Source organism: Neolamprologus multifasciatus, chromosome 18 (assembly GCF_963576455.1).
Source record: "Neolamprologus multifasciatus chromosome 18, fNeoMul1.2, whole genome shotgun sequence".
In the NCBI taxonomy this organism is placed as follows: domain Eukaryota; kingdom Metazoa; phylum Chordata; class Actinopteri; order Cichliformes; family Cichlidae; genus Neolamprologus; species Neolamprologus multifasciatus.
The window spans coordinates 2,281,768-2,305,930 of record NC_140456.1 but is presented as its reverse complement, the minus strand read 5'-3'; the positions used below and the strand labels follow the sequence as shown (position 1 = coordinate 2,305,930).

The 24,163-nt window shown below is 43.6% G+C and overlaps 1 protein-coding gene across 1 annotated transcript in view; it reads right to left on the bottom strand.

Moving 5' to 3' along the window:
* The window catches only part of tmeff1a (transmembrane protein with EGF-like and two follistatin-like domains 1a), a 145,484-nt gene extending 122,642 nt beyond the window's left edge, over positions 1 to 22,842 (bottom strand). The window contains exon 1 of the mRNA XM_085140902.1: positions 22,251 to 22,842. Coding sequence (XP_084997028.1) covers positions 22,251 to 22,398 — 148 coding nt within the window. The 5' untranslated portion in view covers positions 22,399 to 22,842. The remainder of the gene's footprint in view (positions 1 to 22,250) is intronic.
* Between the last annotated feature and the right edge of the window lie 1,321 nt (positions 22,843 to 24,163).

Sequence of the window (24,163 nt, the reverse complement as noted above, 5' to 3'; positions counted from 1 at the left end):
TTTTTCTTTTGGTCTGTGTGCTTCCACACCCGTCTCCATCTGGCCTGATCCAGAGCGCCTCCCGGCGTTCCTTGATCTGATCCAGCCATCGCCTCGTTGACCTTCCTCGAGGCCTCTTCCCTTTCAGGCTCACGTATTGAATCACACGTCCACACCATCAAACTCTGGATCTCACCTACCTCCATTCGCCGTCGCACAGCCTCAGTCTGAGTGAGGCTTCGGCACAATTTACAAACGGTTACTCGTAGCAACTGATGTTGGGCTCTCAAAATAACTGAAGCGGATAGCTGACGTCACCGTGACTCTTCTATTACAGCTGCTTCAGGCAAATGTTTTTGTGATTTGATGCTTTAAAAATAAAACTGAATTAACTGAGTCGAATTACAATCACTTTAAAGACACAAACACTGAGTCAGCTTCAGTTCAACTCAACTTTCAGCAATGAAACTGCAAATCTTCCAACTCAGAGTCTTCAAATTAAAAGATCATCTACAAAAACATGTCCAGGACTGTTTATAGTGTTTATATTTGAAGGTATTTTCCTGCAATGACATAAAATAAAGTCATCAAAGCAAAGTGATGCTCCAACCCACGACCTTTGCCCTCTATCCTGATAAAGGAGGTGATAAGGAAGGAAAAACCACAGGAAGCGAGGGCTCGTGTTCCTGCAGCCTGAAAATAACTTGAGCTAATGAGTGTGAGATCAAAGAGGTGGGTCGATCAAACGCTCGGCCCTTCAAACGTCCACACCTGCAGTCAGACACTGTTAAGATTTACATTTTGGGAGCGAACGTGATCTGAGGCTTCAGCTGAGTAACGCTCGCCCTCGTTTGAAGTGCAAACGTCGGTATTTCACGCTGCAGCGATACAGAGAGACGCGATGTCAGCCGTGCGCTCACCTGAAGGCCTGCAGGCTACAGCACACCTGCAGATCTGCAGGATCACGAGCTGCTGCAGCTCACGAGACACGTGTGGAGGCTGAAGGATGTCCTGCATTTTCAATGTTTCAGACATCCGTGTGAGCGCTGTGGTTTGTGGTACTCAAAGGTTTCCACAGAAAAGCTGTGCATTTCCACTTGACACGAAGATATCTAGATTTGTTTATTTTATTTGTTTACTTTTGCACATCTCTCCACAGGAACAGCAGCACTGACAAACAACGGTGACGCCAAGGAACAAGATCCTTCTCAAATCCTCCACCACATGCCAAAACGATGGGTTCAAAAAGCTGTTTTGTCCTGAAAATCAGACAAAAGAATCTCAGACTGCTGAAGTGCTTTTTAACCGCATTACTGCCGAACCTGCAGGGACAGCAGTGGACGTCCTCCGCTCCAGACTGCAGCTCAGCAACTGTTTGATGGGTTATGAAATTTTGCACAGATATATTTATTGTCCCCAGAATGAAGAGAGAAGGAGAGATTGCATGAACTGTGAAGAACTTATGGTTATTAACCTGATTACCTACCACAGAACAAATCCACCAGAACTTATCTTCACATTTTTGGAGCATTACCCCTATTTACACATCAATACAACCTTTATATCCCAAAATGTAACAATATCGATGTAATACGTCCATAGTAAATAAATATATTGCAAAAAAAGTGCAATAAAATACAAAGAAATTGACTGTGTTCATAAGTTCATTTTGTTGCAAGTTGTTGCAAAACTTGTAAAAATAAATTGTTACTGTGCACAATTAACATGATGACGGATACTCCAAAGTAGGAAGTGCTGAACAGCTGATCAGACTGAAAAAGCAGGGAAACTGGATCACAGTGTTGTTGCTGTTTTGTGTCCTTTTCACTTGATTTCAGCAAAACCCACTGGTGGAAGGAAACCATGCTGCGGGACGCGCTCGTGCTGTTTTATATGAAAAATAATTACTGTGCTAACTTATAGTTAAATGTCTACCATTTAAAAATAGAGCGCAGGCACTCTTCTCTATAATAAACAGTTAAGGGCGTGGTCATTAGCGCCTTGAGGCGACTGTTGTTGTGATTTGGCGCTATATAAATAAAATTGAATCGAATTGAAAAATTAGCTTATGTAGCAAAGCTCTTCTGTTCGCTACACGTGCTGCTTTGCCCCAAACATATATACATAAAACCCCTTTGTGAAACATTTGTAGCATTAATTAGCTACTACTATGCTAGCGTGCGTGACAAGCTTAACTTGACCACTAGAGGGCGTTTAATTTCAAAACATTATGATGTCATAACAGCTTGTTGTTGGGAGAGGATCATGTGACCGCCAGCCTGTTCAGAGGCGTAACAACTCTGTGAAAGGCCCGAGGGCAGATATCGCTTTGCTACCACATCACAGTGCAGCAAACACTGCAAGCACTACAAGTGCAAAAATATTAGCAAATAGCAATAATCAATAATATCGATGGCACCATTCAAGTTTTTGTCTTACTGTCTTGGAGCAACTGTGACCACTTAACCCTTTAAAACCGGTCGGAGCGGGCACGCTCTGTTTTGCGCAACTATTTTTAAATCCCGGTAGCTCTGCAACCACGTAAGCTAGCGCAATAATTTTTTTTGCATATGAAACCGGAGGAGTTGTACTTACATCTTATGCCATCAGCTTGTCCTCGGTCACAGTTTCCTTCCACATATAGTTTTGCAAAAACTGCATAAAAAGCACTTGCAGCAACAAAAACATAATATTCCAGAAACACGCTTTGCTGATCCGATCAGCTGTTCGTAACACTTCCTACGTTGGAATAGACGTCAGCGCGAACTTTTGCATGTCCGCCATGACCTGTCTGAAACCGGAAGTGACGTCATTTTCGCGGAAATGTCGTTTTTTTTTTACCATCAGGGCCTCATGAGCCTATACTGGTGTTTTTAAAAGTTATGTTTGACTTTATGACTTTCTGTGTGGTTTCTGGGATGCTTAGGACTCATATTGCACTGCTGGAAATAGTTTATTTTGATGCATATGCTGCTTTTTTGCAAATTTGCATTATAATATTTATTTTCATTTTTCCTGCAGTATATAAAAATTGGTGTATTTCAAAAATAAAACTATGAAGACACTCAAAATAAATTTCTTGTGGTGGGAAACTATTTTGTGCAACTTTTTTGTATTTACAGTTTTGAGGGATAAGCCTCTTAAATTTCTCTAACTAGAAATATATGTTAAAAAAACAAAAACGATTTTCAATTTTTTGTAGTTTATTGCACTTTTTTGCAATTTATGTAATTACTATGCACTTAATGCAGACATATTATTAAAATCTGGGCTATAATGGTTGTATTGATGTATAGCAACTTGAAATGCTCCCAAAAATGGCTCCACAGCATGTAAACATATAATATAAGCTCTGGTGGACTTGGTTCTATGGTAGGTCTTAAAGGGTTAACTTCCTCTGGGTTTAATAAAGTGTTCTGATTCTGATGGACTGATTGGTGGTGGTGACACGTTTGTTTAAGCTTACACCATCGTCTTTAACACGTCTACGACAAACCCAGAACAGCTTCAGCCTGGCTAACGCAACATGTAGACAATAATGTCAACAGGTCATCACAGACTGATGGGTCACCTTTCAACAAGCACGCCCGTTTATAGGATTCCTCATTCAACACTCATTCCCGGTAGACTAGCTTCTACATACGTCACACAACATATTACAGTACGAGTGGCAGCCATGTTTCAGACATTTACAAAAACACAAACAGAATCTTTCGGGGCTCTTGCTCCGCAAAGTCACTGAAAACGCTGCTAAAGTCCAAAGTCGAGGCGATGTGCTCATCCTGCTCTCGTCTCTTCTTCCTCTTTTGAGCTCCACTTTTTCCTCTTTGCTTGTTAAACATGACTTAAAATACAGCTGTGCTGACAAACTGCTCGAAAGACACTCGCTAAAAATGAATCGCTGCGTTGTTGACATCGAGGGGTTTACAGGCGTTCTGCACAAATGACAGCAGACAAGGTCAGTAGGTACAGGTAATATCTTTACCAGCACGTTCTAACTGAAGGAATCCAAAATTATTAAATATTTATATTTGAAATTCAACTCATGTGTCCATTTTTGGACCCATTAGGTAGTCATGTTTACTGGACTCTTGTTTTCTGGGCTTCTGGGCTTTGTCCCGGCTGCCCTGCAGGATATTATGTCTTTGAGCATGCTAACACGCTAATGTTAGCATGCAGGCCTCACAGAGGCTGCAGACACTTAGGCTAGTACATGTGAAATTTATGGCAATATCATCACAAGAGCAGTTTGCACAAGCTGATCACAAGCTGCAGTTGTGGGCCAACACAAGCCCACTTCCTGTGTCAACAATGAGACTACTGGTCTGGAGTTTCTAACTCCAACAGAGCTGCAAGCAAGGCTCCAGATGACTCGCTGAAGATTAGACGGTAATAAATGTGAAATTTATGTCACTGTCGTCACAAGAACAATTCTCTCATATGACAGTGGTTCCCAATATTGAGGATAATGGGAGAAGCTACACAAAGTGGTCCTTATTGTTTCCAGACGTTCCTCGAATTCCCTTTTCTCCTTCTTGTAAATCAATGTCAACTCTTTTTCTGCAACACTTAAAATATAAAGAGTCTCCAGAACAAAATAGTCCTCGTAGCATTGGTCAAGCACGAGGGGTTTGTTTGGCATTTAAGTTTCTTTCTGTTCACAGCGTGACTCGATTAGAAAAACACTTCCAATCTCTGATAGATAACTTCTGCATTGGAGAATTTACTGAGACTGAAATATTAGATATCATAGTGTTTTAGAGAAATGACTTGAATCTGAGTCAACTTGTGAATCTTGAGTTTAATAAAAACAACTGCAGACACCGTGTGACATCCGCAGACCTCCTGACAGACAGCCGAGCCTTCCTCCAAAGAGCACCTTGACTTTATGGCTCGATTTATCCTCCAGGCTTAATTAAACTCCAAGAGCCACAACAGATTTACAAAGTCCACATCCAGCCAGTTGACAAACACCTTTTATTGCCTCGTGGAAGACAATTAAAAGTGTCTGTCACCCTGTAGCGCTGCAGATAATTGGTTTGCCCTAAACTCGGCCCGCAAACCCGATCGTCGGATAATTCCTGCTCAGCTGGGGAGGAGCGACGGCGGGAGAAAGTGAATCGACATCAGTGAAAACGCCACGCGGGTTGATCCGATCTGTCCTTCACAAATATAATCTGTCGAGCACACTCTGTGCTGGCATTTCAGTTTTGGGTTGCTCTGACTCAGAGGGAAGCAGGTGGTCTCCGTGATTCTGCAAGTAAAAGGTCAGCGTGACTTCAGCCTCCGTTTTTATTTGTGAGACTCGAATAAACTCCAAAATTCATCGCTCACACTTTAACCCACAAACCCAGACCTCTGAGGCGGTCCGATCACCCTGACCCACAAACTCCAACAGCTCAACCTGAAGTTCCTGAAAATCTTCAATCCTTTTACTGATAAAGTGCTTGGTTTGATTTTGATTATGAATCCAGATCTTTTCTTTACAGCGCTGCACTTTTACTCGTCCACAAATGCCCAGATTTACTTCCTCTTTAGTTTGACTTGAGTTAAGATGACTGAAAGAGAGCCTTTGTTTAACAAGAACAATCTACAGGATATAAAAACGTGGTGGTGCCTGCAGATTAGGGCTGCCACGATTAGTCGACTATCAAAATCGTCGACGACTGATTTAATAGTCGACGCGTCGTTTGAAGCTTTGTAAGATCCCAAAAGACGCAGGAATAAGTAGTAGGATTTAAGAGTGTAATAACGGACTGAAACAGAAGATGGCAGCACTGCATGTACAAGGATGCCAGCTGCCGTTAAACCCCGAAGAAGAAGAAGCTGTGTCCCAGAATTCATAGTGCAGCCCAGCTCAGTTTCCAACAATGGCGGCAGCTAGTTAGTTTTAATATTACTCTTATTATTCTTTCTGGGTCACAAAATAAACATTTAACATATTTTCTGGCGAGAATGTAGCTGTGTAAACCTCAAATATCTGCTCAGTTTATCAAGACACAATATATTTTCAAAAGCGCTCCGACGTTTTCGGAGACGTCTGTTAGCCACTAGCTCGATAGCTAGCCGGGGGCTAGGCTAACTAGAGCCGTGAGAACACCGGACTCCCAGCAAATCGTTTTCAAACCCACCGCCGTCTTTCACTACTCAGGTTAAACATGATATATAAGTCACTTAGACAACTTAAAATGTTATTGTTTGGCTTTTTTCAGTATTTTATTTGTTCCTGAGTAAATCGGTTTGGCTGAGATTAAAGTTATAGTTTTTACACAGCTGAATAAACGTCAAGCAGACAGCTGATTATCAGAAGTGTGAGATGCTCCAGAATTTACTCCGGTGTTTAAACTCCAAGGAGTTTATTAAACTTCACTGAAACAATCTGCAAATGTCATTAAAATTTAATAAACTATCATCTTGTCTTTATTTTTAGTTAGCACAGACCTTAAACACTTAAAGCTGTAAGCTAATGATAGTTATATAAGAGCAGATGCTGCTGGTGCAATAATGGATAATGGATGATGATCTGATTAGTCGACTAATCGCAAAAATAATCGGTGACTAGTCGACTATCAAAATAATCGTTTGTGGCAGCCCTACTACAGACGCCTGCTTTCCCCCACAGAGGGTCTTGTGTCCACCTTCAGTCGTGTTGGTTGGTTCTCACGGGTTAATTCATTTTTAGGTGACTTATTTTTTAGGTGTAAAGAAATTCAGTGTCAGAGACTCTTCAGATCAATACATGAACAGTGTTTGTAAAGTTAACAGCCCCAAGTAACTGTGTTAAATAATCGAGATCTCAATTTTGACTAAATCAATTGCAATTAGTGGTTCCTGCAACACTGGAGCAGCCCAACCACCGAGGACACAGGATTCACCTTCTGGGAACCATTAAGGTAGAAAGACTACGATGACGAGGGAGACGGTGGAGCAGAGGTGAGCTCCGTTTCCTCCTGAGTTCAAATCCACTGAGGGGCTCACAGGTCCGAGTCATCACTGGAGACAATCCTCTAACCTTACTCGGACTATTTCCCCTGAAAACATCCACCAGGTCAGCGATGATGTGGGGACAGAAACTTCAACAGCAGACACAGATTCCTGACGACGGGCCTTCAACCTAAAAAACCTACCAAATGAGACGTGCAGAGCTGCTGTGGTGACTGCTCGTGAATTTACAGCATAATGTCAAAATAAATGCACGAGACTTCATGTGAAAGGTAACACCGTCTAGTTTAAGACGATCTCTCTCCATGTCTCAGTCCTGTAAAGACGGCTGTTAAGACACTGATACTTTAAACGTCGTATAAAATGACATTTTTGCTTCTGAAATTAGAAAACAAACTCAGCACAAAGACGACATCCAGCCAGCTACAGCTAATGCGACCTGACAGCAGATCTACGACAGATGAAGGTCTGATTCACGGCTCCCTCCGGACTCCATTATGTCACAGACGTAAAAGCCCTGAATCAAAGTGTGAACCGGACTTCATACTTTTCCGCAGACCTTCTGGAAAGTGGCAGGTCTTTGGAGGCTTTAAAAAGCATTCGCTGTGTTGTTGTCTAACGTTGGCGGTCAAAGCAAACAGAACATTCAGTTCTCACGCCTCACAGCCTCCGGTGACGAGGACAGAGGGGAGGGTGACGTCCGTTCCTCTGCCAGCAGGCTTCACAAAACCACAAATATTTTTATTGATTAAGAGGAAGATGATTTTGTGCACCGTCAGTGTCCCAGAAGCCATAATGAGATTTTTGAATCTCTTGTTTTGTCCCAAAAGCTTTTCAGTTTTCTGTGACGCAGAGCAGAAAACTGCTCAACAGCACATCATCAACAGCAGTGTTGGGAAGGTTACTTTTAAAATGTATTCCATTACAGATTACATGCCCCAAAATGTATTCTGTAACGTATTCCGTTACGTTACTCAATGAGAGTAACGTATTCTGAATACTTTGGATTACTTAATATATTATCATGCTGTTTACAACTACATGAATGTACTATTGCTGTGATTTATTACTGTTACTGAAGGTCCGCGGCTCCGAACCGTAGTAAAGGGACCTCTGGCTAATACGGTGGGTTCATGTCGGCTCGTAGCTGAAAACTAGCTTTACTTTGTTGTCTGGGTCAACTTTGCTAGCAGAGACAGAGAGAGGCGTTGAAAGGCTGCTCCAACAGAACTTATTGTTTTTGGAGGAAAACACGAACACGGTGTACAGTCGAGTCTTAATAGCTTACTTACAACTGGGCTCGTCAGGCTCTCTTCTTGGCTGCAGTGGTTATTATTATATTTACATGCTTCCAGCTCCCGTTTTTGCTCGATGACAGCTCGTACTTTTCCTTTTTCTCCCTCCCTCGCTCACAGACACATAACGTGTATGGCAGTCCATTCTCCCTGCAGCACGGACTACACTGCCCATGATGCTACATTCTTTAGAGCTATACCCGTAGCATTCTGCCTGTTAGCTTAGCACAACAACAAAAAGGCTTCTCTCACCCAGGAAACACGCAGAGAGAGAGCGTAACCCTGTAACCATGGCAACCGTAACGCTGCCACCTGGAACAACCAGTGTTGCCAACTTAGCGACTTTGTCGCTACATTTAGCAAGTTTTCAGAGCCCTTAGCGACTTCTTTTCTAAAAAGCGACTAGCGACAAATCTGGCGACTTTTTCTGGTATTACTGGAGACTTATTTATGACGACTTTTTGACATGAAAACGCGCTCTTACTCTCAACAAGCAGCGGTGCTGCCTTGGGCACCTCACCTGTGCCAAAGCGCTCCCAGGCGGAGGATAGTCCTCCCCCAGCTGCTATCAGGGCAGGAGACGTTCACACCTGTGCATCCAAACGGCAAATGAATCGCGCATGAGCGAAGCCGCTGCTCCCGCACTGACTGTAACGCAGTCAGTTCTTCTTTTACTGTTACACTGTTTTGTGGATCACAAGGTTTAAAACTACTTATAAACACACACAAAGTAACTCCACCAGAGTGCCTATTTCGGGTCACTTTTGCCGGCCCAGGTCTGGATAAAGGAGCAGGGTTGGAATTGTGACATTAAAAAACAATAATTGCTAAAAGAAATTTAATTTGTAGTTCTAAATAAATTCTAACTGCATTTAGGACTTTTTTTTAACTGGCTTTATGTCTCTTCCACAATGTTATTTCTCTCTCCAACAACGTAGGTCACAATTACATTAGCATGACCAATTATGCAAATTAGGCGATGACATCATTTGGCGACTTCTAGCGACTTTTAGGACAGCCAATAGCGATTTCCCTTACTGAGGAGTTGGCAACACTGGGAACTACAGAACGTAGCTGTCAAACAAAACCCAAACAGTCCTGACCCGCCACAATATGAAACAGGGAAGTACCGCCGTGTAATCCATTTATTTCAACAAAGTAACTGTATTCTAAATACCACCTTTTTAAACGGTAACTGTAACGGAATACAGTTACTCATATTTTGTATTTTAAATACGTAACGGCGGTACATGTATTCCGTTACTCCCCAACACTGTGCAGCAGTGGTGCAACAACAGTATAAATACTGAGGTAATCGAGTTAATTCTGCTCACAAACAGGCTCTGAAAACACAGACGTGCTCCATCGCTCTGACTTTGGTGAAGTTTGGTGAGGTCAGCTTCACAGTAACCATCCACCGGCTGCAGGTTTGTTAGATGCTCTTCATCTCTGGTGCAGTCAGAGCCCATCAAGCTCAAACTTCTGTCGGAGTTGTTTCTGCTTCGTGCAGATTATTAAAAAACAGAAATCTTCATCTAAACAAGCCTAAAATTCTGACAGGATATTTCAGTTCAAGAGTTTTCAAATAAATGACTAAATCTGTATTAAGGGGCTCATTAAAACGTTGAAGGGATTTCTTCAGCGTTGCTTCGCATTCAGACTTGTTCTCATCCTGCTAAAGAGCGTTATCTCACTTCTAATTCATATTTAATACTCGAGCTTTCAGCTCTTTGAGCTCTTAAAAGACAAAAGACATAAATTCAGATGACAACTTGTCAGCTCTCCGACTGCTGCTGTCATGATCATTTGGGATCCTAAAAATTGGGCTGTGATACAGAAAAGGCTGAGAAAATGACTGCTCTGACATTTATTTTGTCCAAAAAGACAAAACTGCCGTCAAATTAAGTGCAGAAATGTTCCCACCAACTCCTGAGCTATTATTTTCTCAAAGAGTAGAAAAATCTATTTTCAGTTTTCTCCATTTGACTCCGGCGGACGGTCCTGCTCCTTCCTGCTGTGTCTCAGGAGAAGAGAAAATCCTCTGGGAAGCTTTCGGGCTCATCGCACCTAAACTCGTTAATTATTCAAATTAGGAGACAAAAAGCAAAGTTTAACTCAAATATCTGGAGTTTATTCAGGATGCGATCGTCCAGGAGACGATAAAGACCTTCTGACATGAAAAACGGAGTCACAGAAACAACAAGTCCTGAGTGTAATCATCTCAGAAACTCCCGGCGCTGCCCGCGCTCGTGTTTATGAAACAACAGACGTGTCATCAATCAGGAGCATCTGCATGGAAACACTTAAAACTGCCTGATATGTAGAATCCTGGAGGAGGTATTGTGTCTGTGCCAGAAATATGATTAATGTTGTTTCTGCTGCTATCTGCTGTGCTGTGAATAAATTGATATTTTGGTTGTTTTTTCCTCACATGGGGACGGAAAGCAGAAGGAACATCTTGTCATTTATCATCTGTTTGTTTCTGCTTCATTACGAGGAATAAAACGCTTGTTAAACAGCCAAAACACACACACGCCATCACCCAAAATGCAGCTTCGTGTTTGCTTCGCTCCTCATCGTCAGCCTCAAACTGATACTTCTGCAAAGACTTTAAGGAGAAAAAACTGTGGACACCCTGCGCTTAAAGCCAAAAGTGAATCCTTAGATGTTTGTGCATTTCCAGAGTTTAATCCCAGGGTTTTTATTTCTGCATGAAAATATTTGTGGGGAATAAAAAAGGACTAAAGCTTCCAGCGCAGACTCGTTAAACCAAAACCCTCCTGTGACTGCTTTGGTTTGGTTTCTGCCGACTGCCCACCTGTCTGCAAACACTCACCAACTACTTGCTGAGACTCGGAGAAGTGTAGCACAAACAGGAAGTGGACGACATTTGACTTTCCCCTGTTTCACACATATTCCGTGAGTATTTGGATCCATGCATCCTTGACATTATCCTGTCTTCCTTCTCTCACCCCAACCAATCACAGCAGATGGCCCCGCCCCTCCCTGAGCCTGGTTCTGCTGGAGGTTTCTTCCTGTTAAAAGGGAGTTTTTCCTTCCCACTGTCACCAAAGTGCTGCTCATAGGGGGTCATATGATTGTTGGGTTTTTCTCTGTATCTATGAAGCGCCTTGAGGCGACTTTTGTTGTGATTTGGCGCTTTATAAATAAAATTGAATTGAATTGAATTGAATGCAAACTTCCCTATGAATGTGGGAATTTGCTGGTAACCAAAATAATTGCAAGTAGGGATTCAGTGCAGGCCTGTGTGCACAGATCATGGTCGGGGAGGTCCAGTGTTTGACGTAGTCAGATCTGGCCGCCTCAAAGTATTGATCATTCCCGGGACATAAGAAGGCAGCCTTCAGTCTCACCAGTCGACCGCTCCGTCTTCTCCGGCGCCGGCGGCGCCTGGTTGATTGGGGTAGCTTCGAGGCAAAGCAGAGGCAGGCTGGGACGGGAACGCCAGAGAGAGAAATTTCTGATTCCCGTGGTTCCAGTAAGATTCACGTCTCAAGCAAGGTTCCCCCTTTGATACTTCCATGTGGAGTATATCACCACACACAGTGCAGACACACAGCAGCCTGCTCCAGACGGGACATCGACATGTACAAACCACCGCCTACTGATCAGTTCTCTGGAAAACAGCGTCACCATTCCTGGAAGCTCCCTCGGAGCTCAGACTGCAGATAGTAAGAGAGAGTCTTTATCTTTTAAAGACTGAAGTCTTTCCCAGTCAAGCATCAGTAAGAAATCCAGATTCTTAGAGCCTTTTTTATTATTATGGCTGCAAGTTGACAGTGATTTTATTATCCTATCAGCCTTTAAAAAGTGATATGATCCTAAAACAGGGAACCTAAGACCGGTTTGTTTGTTGAACTTGTTGAACTTAATCCAGTGACTACTCACTGGATTAAATCCTGTTTTTATGGGTTCTTCACTTCCTCTCAGACTCTGAAAGGCTGCCGGAGTTCCCGCTGAAAGAACGTAACTCTTGCTGCAGCAATAACCTGATTTAAGCAGCAAATCAATGTCCCTGAAAACGCAGTTATCATCAGATCTTCCTGAAGCTTAACGACGGGACGGTGATGCTGATAAATGTGCTGCAGCGCTGCTCTGACCATTCAAAGCACTTAAAACACACATGTTCATGCAGCTCTTTATAAAACCATGCACGCTGTAAAGTCTTACTCCGCTGCTTTGTGTTTGTAGTTTAAGCTTTATTTCAGAAACGTGCTGCTCCACCTCTTTTCTGGAAACTCGCTCATACCTCACATTGATGAACCTGAGATGATCGAGCTGGAGAACCACCTTCATGTGACGGATGTTAGTTGGAGGGAGCCGGGCCTATAATCAAAGGCCTGGTAGCCTGGGAACAGTAAGTCAGCTGTGCAAGCTGATTGGTTGGCTGTTGGCCCATTTGAAGGAGTCATGGTGTTTCTACCAACTGACTCACCCGAGAAGCAAACCGTCGTTTTTCTTGCTGTCACTGTTAAAAGTTTAAAATCGTTGTGATTTTAAATTTAGACAAAAGTTTTTATTGTCTAAATAAATAAACGCCCCGACTCGTTTCACACAGCGACGGGATGCTGAATAAAGAAGACGCTAAAAGGGGAGCTCTGTGTGTTTGCCTCCATCTTTAAATGTAATCAGATTTCTGGTAAACTTGGCCGCAGGCTGACAGCAGCCGTCCTCCCTCTTTCTAGCTGGGACACCTGCAGCATGCTGGCAGGAGTCTACAGAGGGGAAAGCATGTCCTCTACTGCTTTTATATTGAAGTTTTAGGTGCTGTATATACAGATATCAATTTATTGTGCATTAATCATTTATGCTGTTATAGATTTGTTGTTTAGAATATTAGCCTACGAGTATTTGAAGTAACTACAGCTTTGTGGAGCAGGAAGTCGGACCTGCCTGCACGGTGAGGTGAAAATGTTACAACTGCTGAGAGCAGGTAAATCCATCACTGACTTTCTCACTCACTATGTATTAACAGACCTCTCTGCATTGAATCATATCTGTTATTAACCTCTGTCTCTCTTCCACAGCATGTCTTTATCCTGTCTTCCTTCTCTCACCCCAACCAATCACAGCAGATGGCCCCGCCCCTCCCTGAGCCTGGTTCTGCTGGAGGTTTCTTCCTGTTAAAAGGGAGTTTTTCCTTCCCACTGTTGCCAAAGTGCTGCTCATAGGGGGTCATATGATTGTTGGGTTTTTCTCTGTATCTATGAAGCGCCTTGAGGCGACTTTTGTTGTGATTTGGCGCTATATAAATAAAATTGAATTGAATTAAATTGACTATTTTTGGGAGAATTCATATTTTATTTTGCAAATTTCTGAATAAGATCACAGGATAGCGCCTCCCTCCTTATTTATGTTGAGCCAGAGTGGAGGCTGCACACAGACACTGACGCGTGTTTGGCAAAGAAACCTAAAGAGATGCAAAGCACAGACTTTACTTCCATAAGCTGCGCAGCCATATACTGCGACTCACTTTTGCATTTTTTTATTTTTATCTGTGGTTAAACCGACAGGAAGTGCGCTGGATATCATGTTACCAGCAGTTGCTCTTTCAAAATAAGAGCGAGGGGATTGTTTAAATCAGCTGTGGACAGCACTGTTATTTCAGATGGATTAAAAAATAAAAGCTGACAACCCAAACATATTTACATGCATCCATTATAGTGTGTGTGTGCGAGAAACGCTGTCCTGTCAGTTCTTGATTTCAAATGCAAATTATTCATGTCGTCTCATTATCATGTTGAAAAACAGGTCACCAAAGATTAATCTGCCTCACCGCTGTCGCTGATGACATTATCACAGCGACACCTGAACCACGGCCCTCTACCTGCTCGTCACTATTCTCCTCCACCCCTCCAGCTTGGCAGGAAGATTGCTGAGGGGTGGATGTCCTTCTCATCATCAGCTGCTCGGCTAAACGGCCTCCGAGTGTAAACAGTAAACAGCATCGACAGGACATCAATATTCATCCGCAGCTCTGTTCATGTCAGAGCCGCTGCTGAAAATTTAATCGCGCCTGTTACACTTTCCCCAAGTAAATTTGTCGTGTTTGCGCTTCCTGGCACACACGTACGAGCCTCTGAGCGCGCTCTGTGGGGCGAGGCGGAGGACTTTGAAAGGATCTCCCAGGAGGCGAGCGTTTAAAAGCCTCGCGCAGGGCCAAATTATACAGTATGATTTCATTTATCTTGGCGAGGGTGAGTGAGCTCCGTCCCGGCTGTCGGGGAACATAACCCGACTCAGCCCGAGCGAAGCGCCCAACAAAATAAAAGGAGATCGTGACTAAGTGCTCCTCGTCCTGTCGGGAAACAGCCGACTGCTATTAATTACAGCCCATCTCTGCTGACATTTCCCCAGTTTTCAGGTGACATTTAGGCGAAAATAACTGTAGAGTTTGATTTCTTTCACTTCTTTGCTCCACCTGCCCGTCCAGGCACTCGTCCAAGTCCTGCCATTTTACTGTATGAGATTTATTACTCATACTGTGGAAGTAAGAAGTAGAGCAGGGAGCTGGAGAAAGCCACAGGAATGAACTTGTTTTGACCAAGAAATAAAATACTTGTTGTGTGCCACGGGTTTCAAACTTAAAGCTTGAACGACCACAGTCACAGTGAGACTACAAACAGCCGACACAAGAAGGACAGATTTACAACTGATGTCTCATTTCCTCTGAGTTTGATCAAAATCTTAATCTATATTTTTGAATAAATCAGTAAAATAAAGAGCAAAGTGATGCCTGACTCTGTTTGAACTACATCAGCTGTTGATAACCGGCTGTTTCTGGGCAATTTCTTGTGTTATTTTTGTTATCCGGTGAAGCTAGCTAGTTAGCTAGCTAGCTAGTTAGCTAGCTTCACCGGAACTAGCTAGCTAGCTAGTTTTCTGGACTGATGATCATTGGGTAAAAATGGTAACAAATCATCCAACTCTAGGTTTCCATTTACTGTTGTTATGTGATTATTTAAAGTTCAACAACAGGTTCAACAATAGTTAGCTAGCTAGTTAGCTAGCTAGCTAGTTAGCTAGCTTCACCGGAACTAGCTAGCTAGCTAGTTTTCTGGACTGATGATCATTGGGTAAAAATGGTAACAAATCATCCAACTCTAGGTTTCCATGTACTGTTGTTATGTGATTATTTAAAGTTCAACAACAGGTGGAGCTAAATCTCCACCTGCTTCCATTAAACCAATGCAGATGAAGAAAAGGCGAACGAGCAAATATTAATAAAGTAGAGAATAAAATAGGCAACATGACAAGGATTTCTAATGGGTACAATTTCTACCTGAACCCAGAAGAGCTGAATTTTTTCGGGTTTTCGATTCCATTTATTTAAAATTATTTAAAATTCAATCATTAAAAGTCCAGTTCCAGACTTTGAGACAGAAAGAAGTTTAGCATTTAACCATTTTCATGCCACCGATCTTGGATCCAGTCATAGCCTGTTTACTGGAGGATGGGGCAACATTCAGTTTCAGGATTTTTCTGATAGAGTCGGTCATGACCAGAGGTTCCCCCTTCCCTCCACATGTGAATGCAAAAATTGTGAAATTTTCAAAAAGGCAAATACAAAGCTCAGAGTTATTCAGGTAAAGATGCTTGTTTATTTGAAACTGAAGTGAATCTATTTTCAGTGATGAAAGATGAACAAAATGATGGTTCCCACCAAAGATAATCACCAAGTCTAACATCTGCTTCATCAGATTAACTCGATGACATCACTCAGATCCAAGAGCAGAAAAAAAACTGCTTCAAACTGAGTGTTCAGGACGATCAGAGACCTTCATACTGACCTCGTTTTCCAAACTTTGACCGTGTTAAATATGAACATCCACGACTGGAACAGGAGATATATACAAAGAAATAAGGAGAAACAGAATAGGCCCTTTTAAGCCTTTAATTGGCTGAAAAACAGCTCTAAACCACATCCTCGGATACAGCGAGGGGAGTCTGCTGAACATATGTGCCTCCAGAAAAATAAGCATCCCAAATGAAATGGTTGGTAGGCCACAAAATTACACAGTACAAACATATGGAGGACAAAGCTGACGAGAGACTTCAAAGTCTGAGCTTCAGACTCGCCGATCTTACTTGTTCTCACAGTAATCTGCCGATTATGGCAGAACGTTTCACCTGCGGACGACTTTATGTCCAAACACCTCACCTGAACGAACAAACAAGACGAGAACCCTGAAAAGTCGGCGTCTCTGTCGCCACGCTACATTTACTCTCTTCAGACAGAGTCGAGACATCGCTGCACAGCTCGAGCTCCCTGCTGCTTTTCAAACCTTCACAGCTGCATCAGCATAAATCACATCTCTAAAAAGTGAAAAACTGGGCACTCCAGGGTTCTTCGCATCAGCTCTAGAGAGGGTGCAAACGTTCTCCACCACAGTCTGGGAGCACCGGTGAAAATAAATATATTTGAAATATGAAGAAAAACTGCTGGCCGGTATTTCCCCGCTCCAGCACAAAGCCTCGACTGTTGTTTGTGATGATTCTCCCCCAGCAGCTCCCACGTTCACACGTGAAGGCTCATAAATCTATTTAAGGCTTCTAACGAGTAAACTTTTGGCATTTTTTCCTGTGCAGCTCTTTGTAATTATTTATGGTTGGTGTGTTTTTCAGTCATGGAATTGCAGACCTTGTATATTTAACTTTTTTATTTATGAAATCTTCCGATGTCAACAAAAACAGCAACAATGCAAACTAGCAAAAGAAATCACCCGGGTTTGGGTAAAAACCTGGATGATTGGATTAATGCATCACTGAGTCGTGGTGTTCTCCAGCAGATACGTTTCTTTACCGAATCTTGGTTTGAATCAGTCGACTTGCAGCTGAGAGCTCCGATGTTAGTTTGGCTCTTTTTAAGGGATTAATCAACCAAAGGAAAACTTGAGAACATTTTGTGGCTGGGACACAATCATCAGTCAAGCAGAATCTGCAAATGAAAACGCAGAATTTGTAAGAAAGTTGAAGGAAACTTTCTGATTTCAGGTTTCAGTTCCAGCCATCGTTGCCATCGTGTTCGGTGCATGCAGGCTAACAGGTCTTACTGCCTCTTCTGTGCAGACACAATAATGCAATGTTGGAGTTCCAACATCCAGCATGAAGAGAAAGTGACGTAATCTTTAGCAGAAAGAAGCGCTGAATCCCCATTAACCTTCTTTACATACATGAACGACTTAACCTCTATTAATTAGTGAACATTAGCAGTAAACTGAAAATAAACTGTATTAACTTACAAACTTTTGCTGATCAGTTTAAGCTTTTGTTCTTTTTTTTTATAATTTTACTAATTTATGCTCTATTCTAATGGAAACCCCGAGGCCGCTGGGATCTTATTATATTCTCGGTCCTAATGAGAACATAATGTGTCTGAACTCGACCGTCGTTCTGACTCGAGCTGTGCAACGTCGAGTTGCAGGACTGCGCTGCATCGTTGTGCTTTTATTGCACAAGCAAAAGAGACTTGGGTGGCCCGGCCTTGCATGTTGATAGCCGCCATCATTGATTTTGGGGTTTGTTTTTCCCCCTTCTGAGTAAAAGTTGCGATCCTTTTACTAGTGGACAGTGTCCTTGCTTTTATTTTGAAAGTTCAGTGGATGTAAACAGGTCCTTGTCGTGTTCCTCTGAGGGCTTGTTGGGTTGCTGTTGTGCCGTCTTGGACTACAAACATAAGTCCTCCTCCAGCTCTGGACATCCACCCCGAGCTGGTGGAGAGCTGCTTGTTTGCTTCCACACCGAGGTCACCGAGCTGAATGAGGACCACCGTCACCAGAAGCCAGAGTTCATCCACAGAAGATGAATTTCTGATGTCACAAGTTGTTAATGGTATTAATTAACAGAAGAACACCTGAGTGTGTCTTCGTTGGCGCGCCACAACTGCAGTCCAATTCAGCTCACAGACAGGAAACACGTGGATGTGTGATACATACGAGCGGTAAACAGCTCACACATCCATCCCGTCCACGTTCTTTGCCCAAATTTGCTCCAACTTAAAGTAACTGGAAACGACGGCAGCAAATGGAAACCAAACTCCAAGCTTCAGCAGCAGACGGCTGGTGTCACAAATGCTTTTCCACATCTTATATTTTACACTTCAGTACCAGAGAATATTGGTTCGCTATGAATGCTTGATGTTTCTCCAGGGCTGCATTTTCCCTTCAAACCCTGCTGCACGCTGCTTCCAACAAAGTGCCAAAACCCATTTTGTTCCGTCTCCCTCGAGACGGCAAAAGCTCGTCGTTTATTCTGTTTTTCAGACGAACACCAGCTCTGAAAGAAGCGCAGTCAATTATTATCTGGTATCAACACTCAGTCCTGTGCCACGCGCTTATTGTTATGCACGGAGCGCTGACTGTGTGAATTAGGCTTTCCGTGCTAAAAATCAAGGTATTTGGTTTGTTTAGTGACTCGGAACATTTTCATTTGCCTCTGCAGAACGCGGCATTATGTTCTGATGAGGATCGCGGCGCTCGTCTGCGAGGAAAACGCTCCGTTTCTTAATGCAAACACGGCGAGCGGCCCGAGCAGAAGCAATTCAGAGGTTCATTAATAAAACATGAGTGAGGCGGGTTATTGCAGAGTGACAGCTAACACTCATTTACATGGCTGCTGCGCTTTTCCTTTAAATATTTCATAGAAGAAGAAGAACAGAGTAACGGTGCAATGAATGCATGAATATTAGATATTGATGCAGCAGGATGCAAACACGATTGCAAATAGCATCGACTAAAATCCCTGTCAGAGTGCATTACGCTAAGAGTAAATGATAGGCTTACAGAAGCTCGGTGCTCGCTCACCGCAGAGGTCACGACGAGGCTGTTTCAGGGATGCTGGACGTGAGGCGCAGCTCGCTGTTTTATTATATGACAGAGCTGTGGTGCTTCTAAAGGTGGTGCTTTCCTCATACATGTGATAGCATCCAACAGTGCATCCAAACTAGACTTTCATAAACAGTTTTAGTCTATATATAATCAACAGTTAATTGGTTGTATAACAGATAATTAATTTCCATGATGAAAACAATCTGGAGGCTCAGTCATCAGCAGCACATTTAAAGCTTTAATATTTAAATTTTCTCGACTATAAAACATTTCACGCCTGGTTCGGGCTCCTTGTAAAAACAGAAGCTTCCAGTCAACTTGTTCTCAGTAGTATTGTTTTCATAAATGACTCTTTTTACTTGAAAAACATCCACGGACGCTCCGCACACCAACAGAAGACCCAGAAAGCCGATCATCACAGTTTGAACCTGAATCAAAACGATCCCAACAGTAACACAGTCACGAGTCAGTATTCTGCTGCTAGTCTGCTGTTAGCTGGTTTGCACAGCTTGTTCTCACACTCCATGTGCAAACAACCACCGGCCAAAGCAGCGATGCATAAATGAGACTGTCCAGGGTTCCTACAGCCAGAGAGTTCAGAGTTTTTAAGGAGTTTTTCAAAAGATCTGCATGAACTTTAAGTCCAACAAACCAGGAGACATCAGCCTCTGTGCCGAGTGTATTAAAACGTTAAAACAAACGTTTCCTCATCTGCATCCACAAAGGGAAACGTGTGCTGCCTCAGAGCACGCATCTCAAACACTTCCTGCACAAAGTCATTTCACAGAATTCACGTGTCCACTTGTCTTTGACCGTCAGACAACTTGGCTTTAAAAAATATGGACGTTGTTTCCTCTGTTAGCTCGTGTGATATTAATGCCCATCAGTAAATTATTGAAAAAAATCTCTAACTGCTTGTTTTCAGAAAAAACGATGAATAAGATCGACTCTCCTGACGCCTGAAAGACTGACCGAAGACTTTTAAATACCAACTATTTCCATATTTTTAGATTAATTCATTTAATACATACAAGACTCTTTAAGGACCTGCAGGAACGCTGCTAATCATTTACTCAAGTCATGTAAGCTGTGCAGCGTCTGAGAGACCGGCGTGGATTCTCTACATCTTAGTAGTTTAGTGTGATGCTGAGGTACGTTTGCTAACGGGCCCTGAGCTCCTGCTGGCAACTCAGCAAAAATGAAGAAGCCAGAAATGAAAGAGGAGGAGGAGGAGGAAGAGTCTGATGAGCTGTGAGATGCAGTTCTTCCAGTTTATAGATGTTGTTGCAAACTGATGTTCATTTCACGTCAGGTTTCAGTAATTTGCTTTAGAGATGAAAAAAAGTCTGCATGTCCTTCTTGCTTGCTTTTTTGAGATCTACTGAGACTTATAAAACAGATGCATGTTTGAAATCTGCAGAACGTTTGGAAGATGAGCAGAAGTCTTCCTCAGAGCTTCGATCACTTCGAACGTTAACATTTAATTCAATTTTCAATTCAACTTTATTTATATAGCGCCAAATCACAACAAAAGTCGCCTCAAGGTGCTTCATAGATACAGAGAAAAACCCAACAATCATATGACCCCCTATGAGCAGCACTTTGGCGACAGTGGGAAGGAAAAACTCCCTTTTAACAGGAAGAAACCTCCAGCAGAACCAGGCTCAGGGAGGGGCGGGGCCATCTGCTGTGATTGGTTGGGGTGAGAGAAGGAAGACAGGATAAAGACATGCTGTGGAAAGGAGGAGTTTCTTCGTGCTTCTCTTTCCTCTCAGCTGCGTCTCCCTGGCCTGAATCTGATGGAGGTTTCTTCCTTCCCACCGTCCTCGAACACAGCAGAGGGACTCAGATATCCGGAGCCATCTCTGATATTTATCTTGCGATATGAAGCTGTATATTAAAAGTGTCCGACGCATTAAAACTGAACTGAGTGGGCTCACATCGGTCAGAGCTGGTACCCGACTGCCGTCCCAGGCAAACAGAAGAGGACAGAAGAGTAAATCATGTGTATGTGTGAGTCAGCAGGGATTGTATTAAACGAGAAAAGCAGAGATTAATTATTTGAATGTGACACAGGCCGACTGACAGCCTCGCTGTGTTTTCCTCTCATACGTAAAGACTGAATATAAGAACTGAAGTGTGTGACACCGTGGGGGGTTCCTCCACCCAACTGCTCCCCTGAAACCTGCCTCTGCTGATGTTCCTGTAAATGCAGTTTTAAAGCTGCATTTTCACCTAATAAGCAACTTTAAAATCATGAATCCCAAACTGGAGAAGTTCATTAAAATCTGCTTTTCTCCCTGAGAAAAATTAGAAATGCAGCTTTTGCCGTTTTCATGACATTAGAGAAGCAAACTGTGCCAAACATTTCAAGGTGCTCTTAAAACATTTTATTTTGCATTTGATTCTTGTTTTTATGTCAATAACTGAACCTGTTTCTGTGCAGAACAGATCAGCTGCTCGGTTTCTTCATCAACGTCGGTCTTTAGCTCTGGTTTCTTACAGGTTTGTTAGTTTGTGCATGTTTGAACATTTAGTTTTTCCCCATTTTTAATGTTTTCGTGTCTGTGAAACCCTCTGAAACTTTACATGTGCAAATAAAACCGACTCAACACGGACTGTGAAACAGGAGGAAAGAGCTTCAGTCAACAGTTTGGCCAAATTTACCAAAAGAACAGCAGGAAAGTTTGAGACAGAGACGTCTTAACATAAAAATGTTAAATCTAAACTCTGAGTTCAATTAAATGAAAAATAAAACAACAACAACCCACAAAGTGACTGCAGCGGATCATCAGAAGCCTCCACATGGATCCAATCATGACAACATGGACCGGATATACAACTGGGATCAGCTGTGAGATCGTAAACAGCTCTTTAGGAATAAATGTGTGGATACAGCAGGTTAAATTCAGCCTCGCAGACTAACCGGACTCCCAGCAGCAGGAACATTAACCCGACTTCATATTTCAGCTCGAAGCTCAAACAGGCCAACAGACACGGACACGCAGGACAATGAGGATCCAGTGAGATTCAAAGGTCACCACAGCAGCAGCGGCTCCAACAAGTCCCGGAATCACAGAGACGTGCCCACGGGAATATCACACACACAGACCCGCGCACACAGATTAGGATTATTCAAAGCACAGAGGCTGATTTACAGCAGGGGTGGAGGAGGTGGAGGTCTTACCTGTGCAGTCCTTTCCTTTGCCTTTGCACTCGCCGCTCTGAGGATACGACCCCCGAGCCTCCAGCAGCAGAGACAGCAGGCAGGCGGACACCAGGCACCGGACGACCCCGCCGGGACGCCCGCGATGCCTCGCAGGGCCTGACAGCATCGCGAAGAAGCCGATCCGACCTGCAGACGCCGGCGGGACGCAGCGCTCGGATGTCGGTTCAGGTGGAAAGCGCAGCTTAATCCCGGGTGCAGCAGGCGGAGGCTGGCTCACACTGTGCCCCGCTGACGGAGAGCGCAGAGGGGGGAAGGTGGAGGAATGTGCGGGTAACGCTCGCCGGATCCGCGTTCAGGAAGTGTGGGAGGCGGTCCAGTTGGTCCGGGCAGGGAGCATCCTCCCCCTGCGTCCGCGCCTCTATCTTCAGGCAGACCGAGCTGCACCGGCTGGATCCGGCTGTCTGTCTCGCGCCGCAATTGAAACGATCCCGCGCGTCGTGGATCCGTCACGGAGCTCAGCGGGGCGCTCCGGCTCACAGACGCGCTGCAACCACAACAAAGAGATCCGGACCGAGAGCAGGGAGGACGGGCGGGCTGGTCACGTGAGAGGACGCAACGCTCCCCTCCACCTCCACGCCCCTGACGCACGCGCGCGCGCACGCACACCTTGAGCTGCAGAAGGCTGCAGTGAAAGAAGCTCCGGCAGGTCGTGGACCTGAAACAGCCCACATCCACGGCCGGAAGCACGTGCGGCACCGAACGTGACGGTTTTGTTCAGTATCGTTAACGATGCAAGAAGGAGCACGTGACACTTTAGAAGGAAGCGTGTCCACTCGGGACGTGAAATCCAGTGGAGGCTGCTGCTCCACCAGCAGCTGCTTCAGACAGTTTTCACATTTTTCTATTAAGAAGTCCCGAGAGAGGCGGGAACGATCTCACGGGAACGATCTCACGGGAACACGCTGCTGAACTCTCCTGGAAATAAAAAGTCACGTGATTAATAATCAGCACGAGTCACGATGAATTGATTATCAGATTAGATAGATTGATGAAGAAATGACCTCTGTGGCTCTGTTATTGCACCTACACGATCATCAGTCCTTTGTGGACCCTTGAAACTGTTTTAGAGTTACTGCTGAATTTTCTGTTTCCCTCTGATCTCTTAAAAACTTTAATGTCACTGAGACTTTCTAGCTGGATAAATAAAGGATGGCCACTTTGCCAGAAACTGATCGCAGCTTCTACCTCGAGACAAAAATGTCTCTGTGGCTCGACATGACTTCCTGTCATTGATGGGAGAAATGTTTGACGCCTGTTTCACAGATTATCGCCCAACAAGTCATTTACAACGGTTTAAATATGGGTTCCAATCTGGCCCACTGATCAATAAGAAATCCTTCCATACAGGATGATGTATTTTTGAAAAGTATGTGTTTTAAACCAGCGGTCCCCAACCCCCGGGCCTCGGACCGGTACCGGTCCGTGAGTCGTTTGGTACCGGGCCGCGAGAGTTGAGGCTCAGGTGTGAAATGTATAGTTTTCAGGGGTTTTATCGGTTTTCAGCGTTATTTTGTTATCGTTTTTATCGTTTACTCGGTTTTCCTGGGTCTTTTCACGTGTGTTATGAATAAATTTTCTTTTTTTGGTACCGGTACTAGTTTTATTTTGTTGTATTTATCCGAGACACCTTAAAGGCCGGTCCGTGAAAATATTGTCGGTCCGTGGCACAAAAAGGGTTGGAGACCGCTGTTTTAAACGGTCCCCAAAAGCTGATTCTGTTCATCTGGATGTTCCCTCACTCGTCAAAGTGACTTCAAATGACTTTGGGCTTTTTAGGCTTTCCTTCCCTGCATGACTGAGCATCAAGACATCTTTTAAAGTGCTTTCAAACTAAGGGTCGGTTTCACGCTGCACAAAGTCCAAAGGCAAGG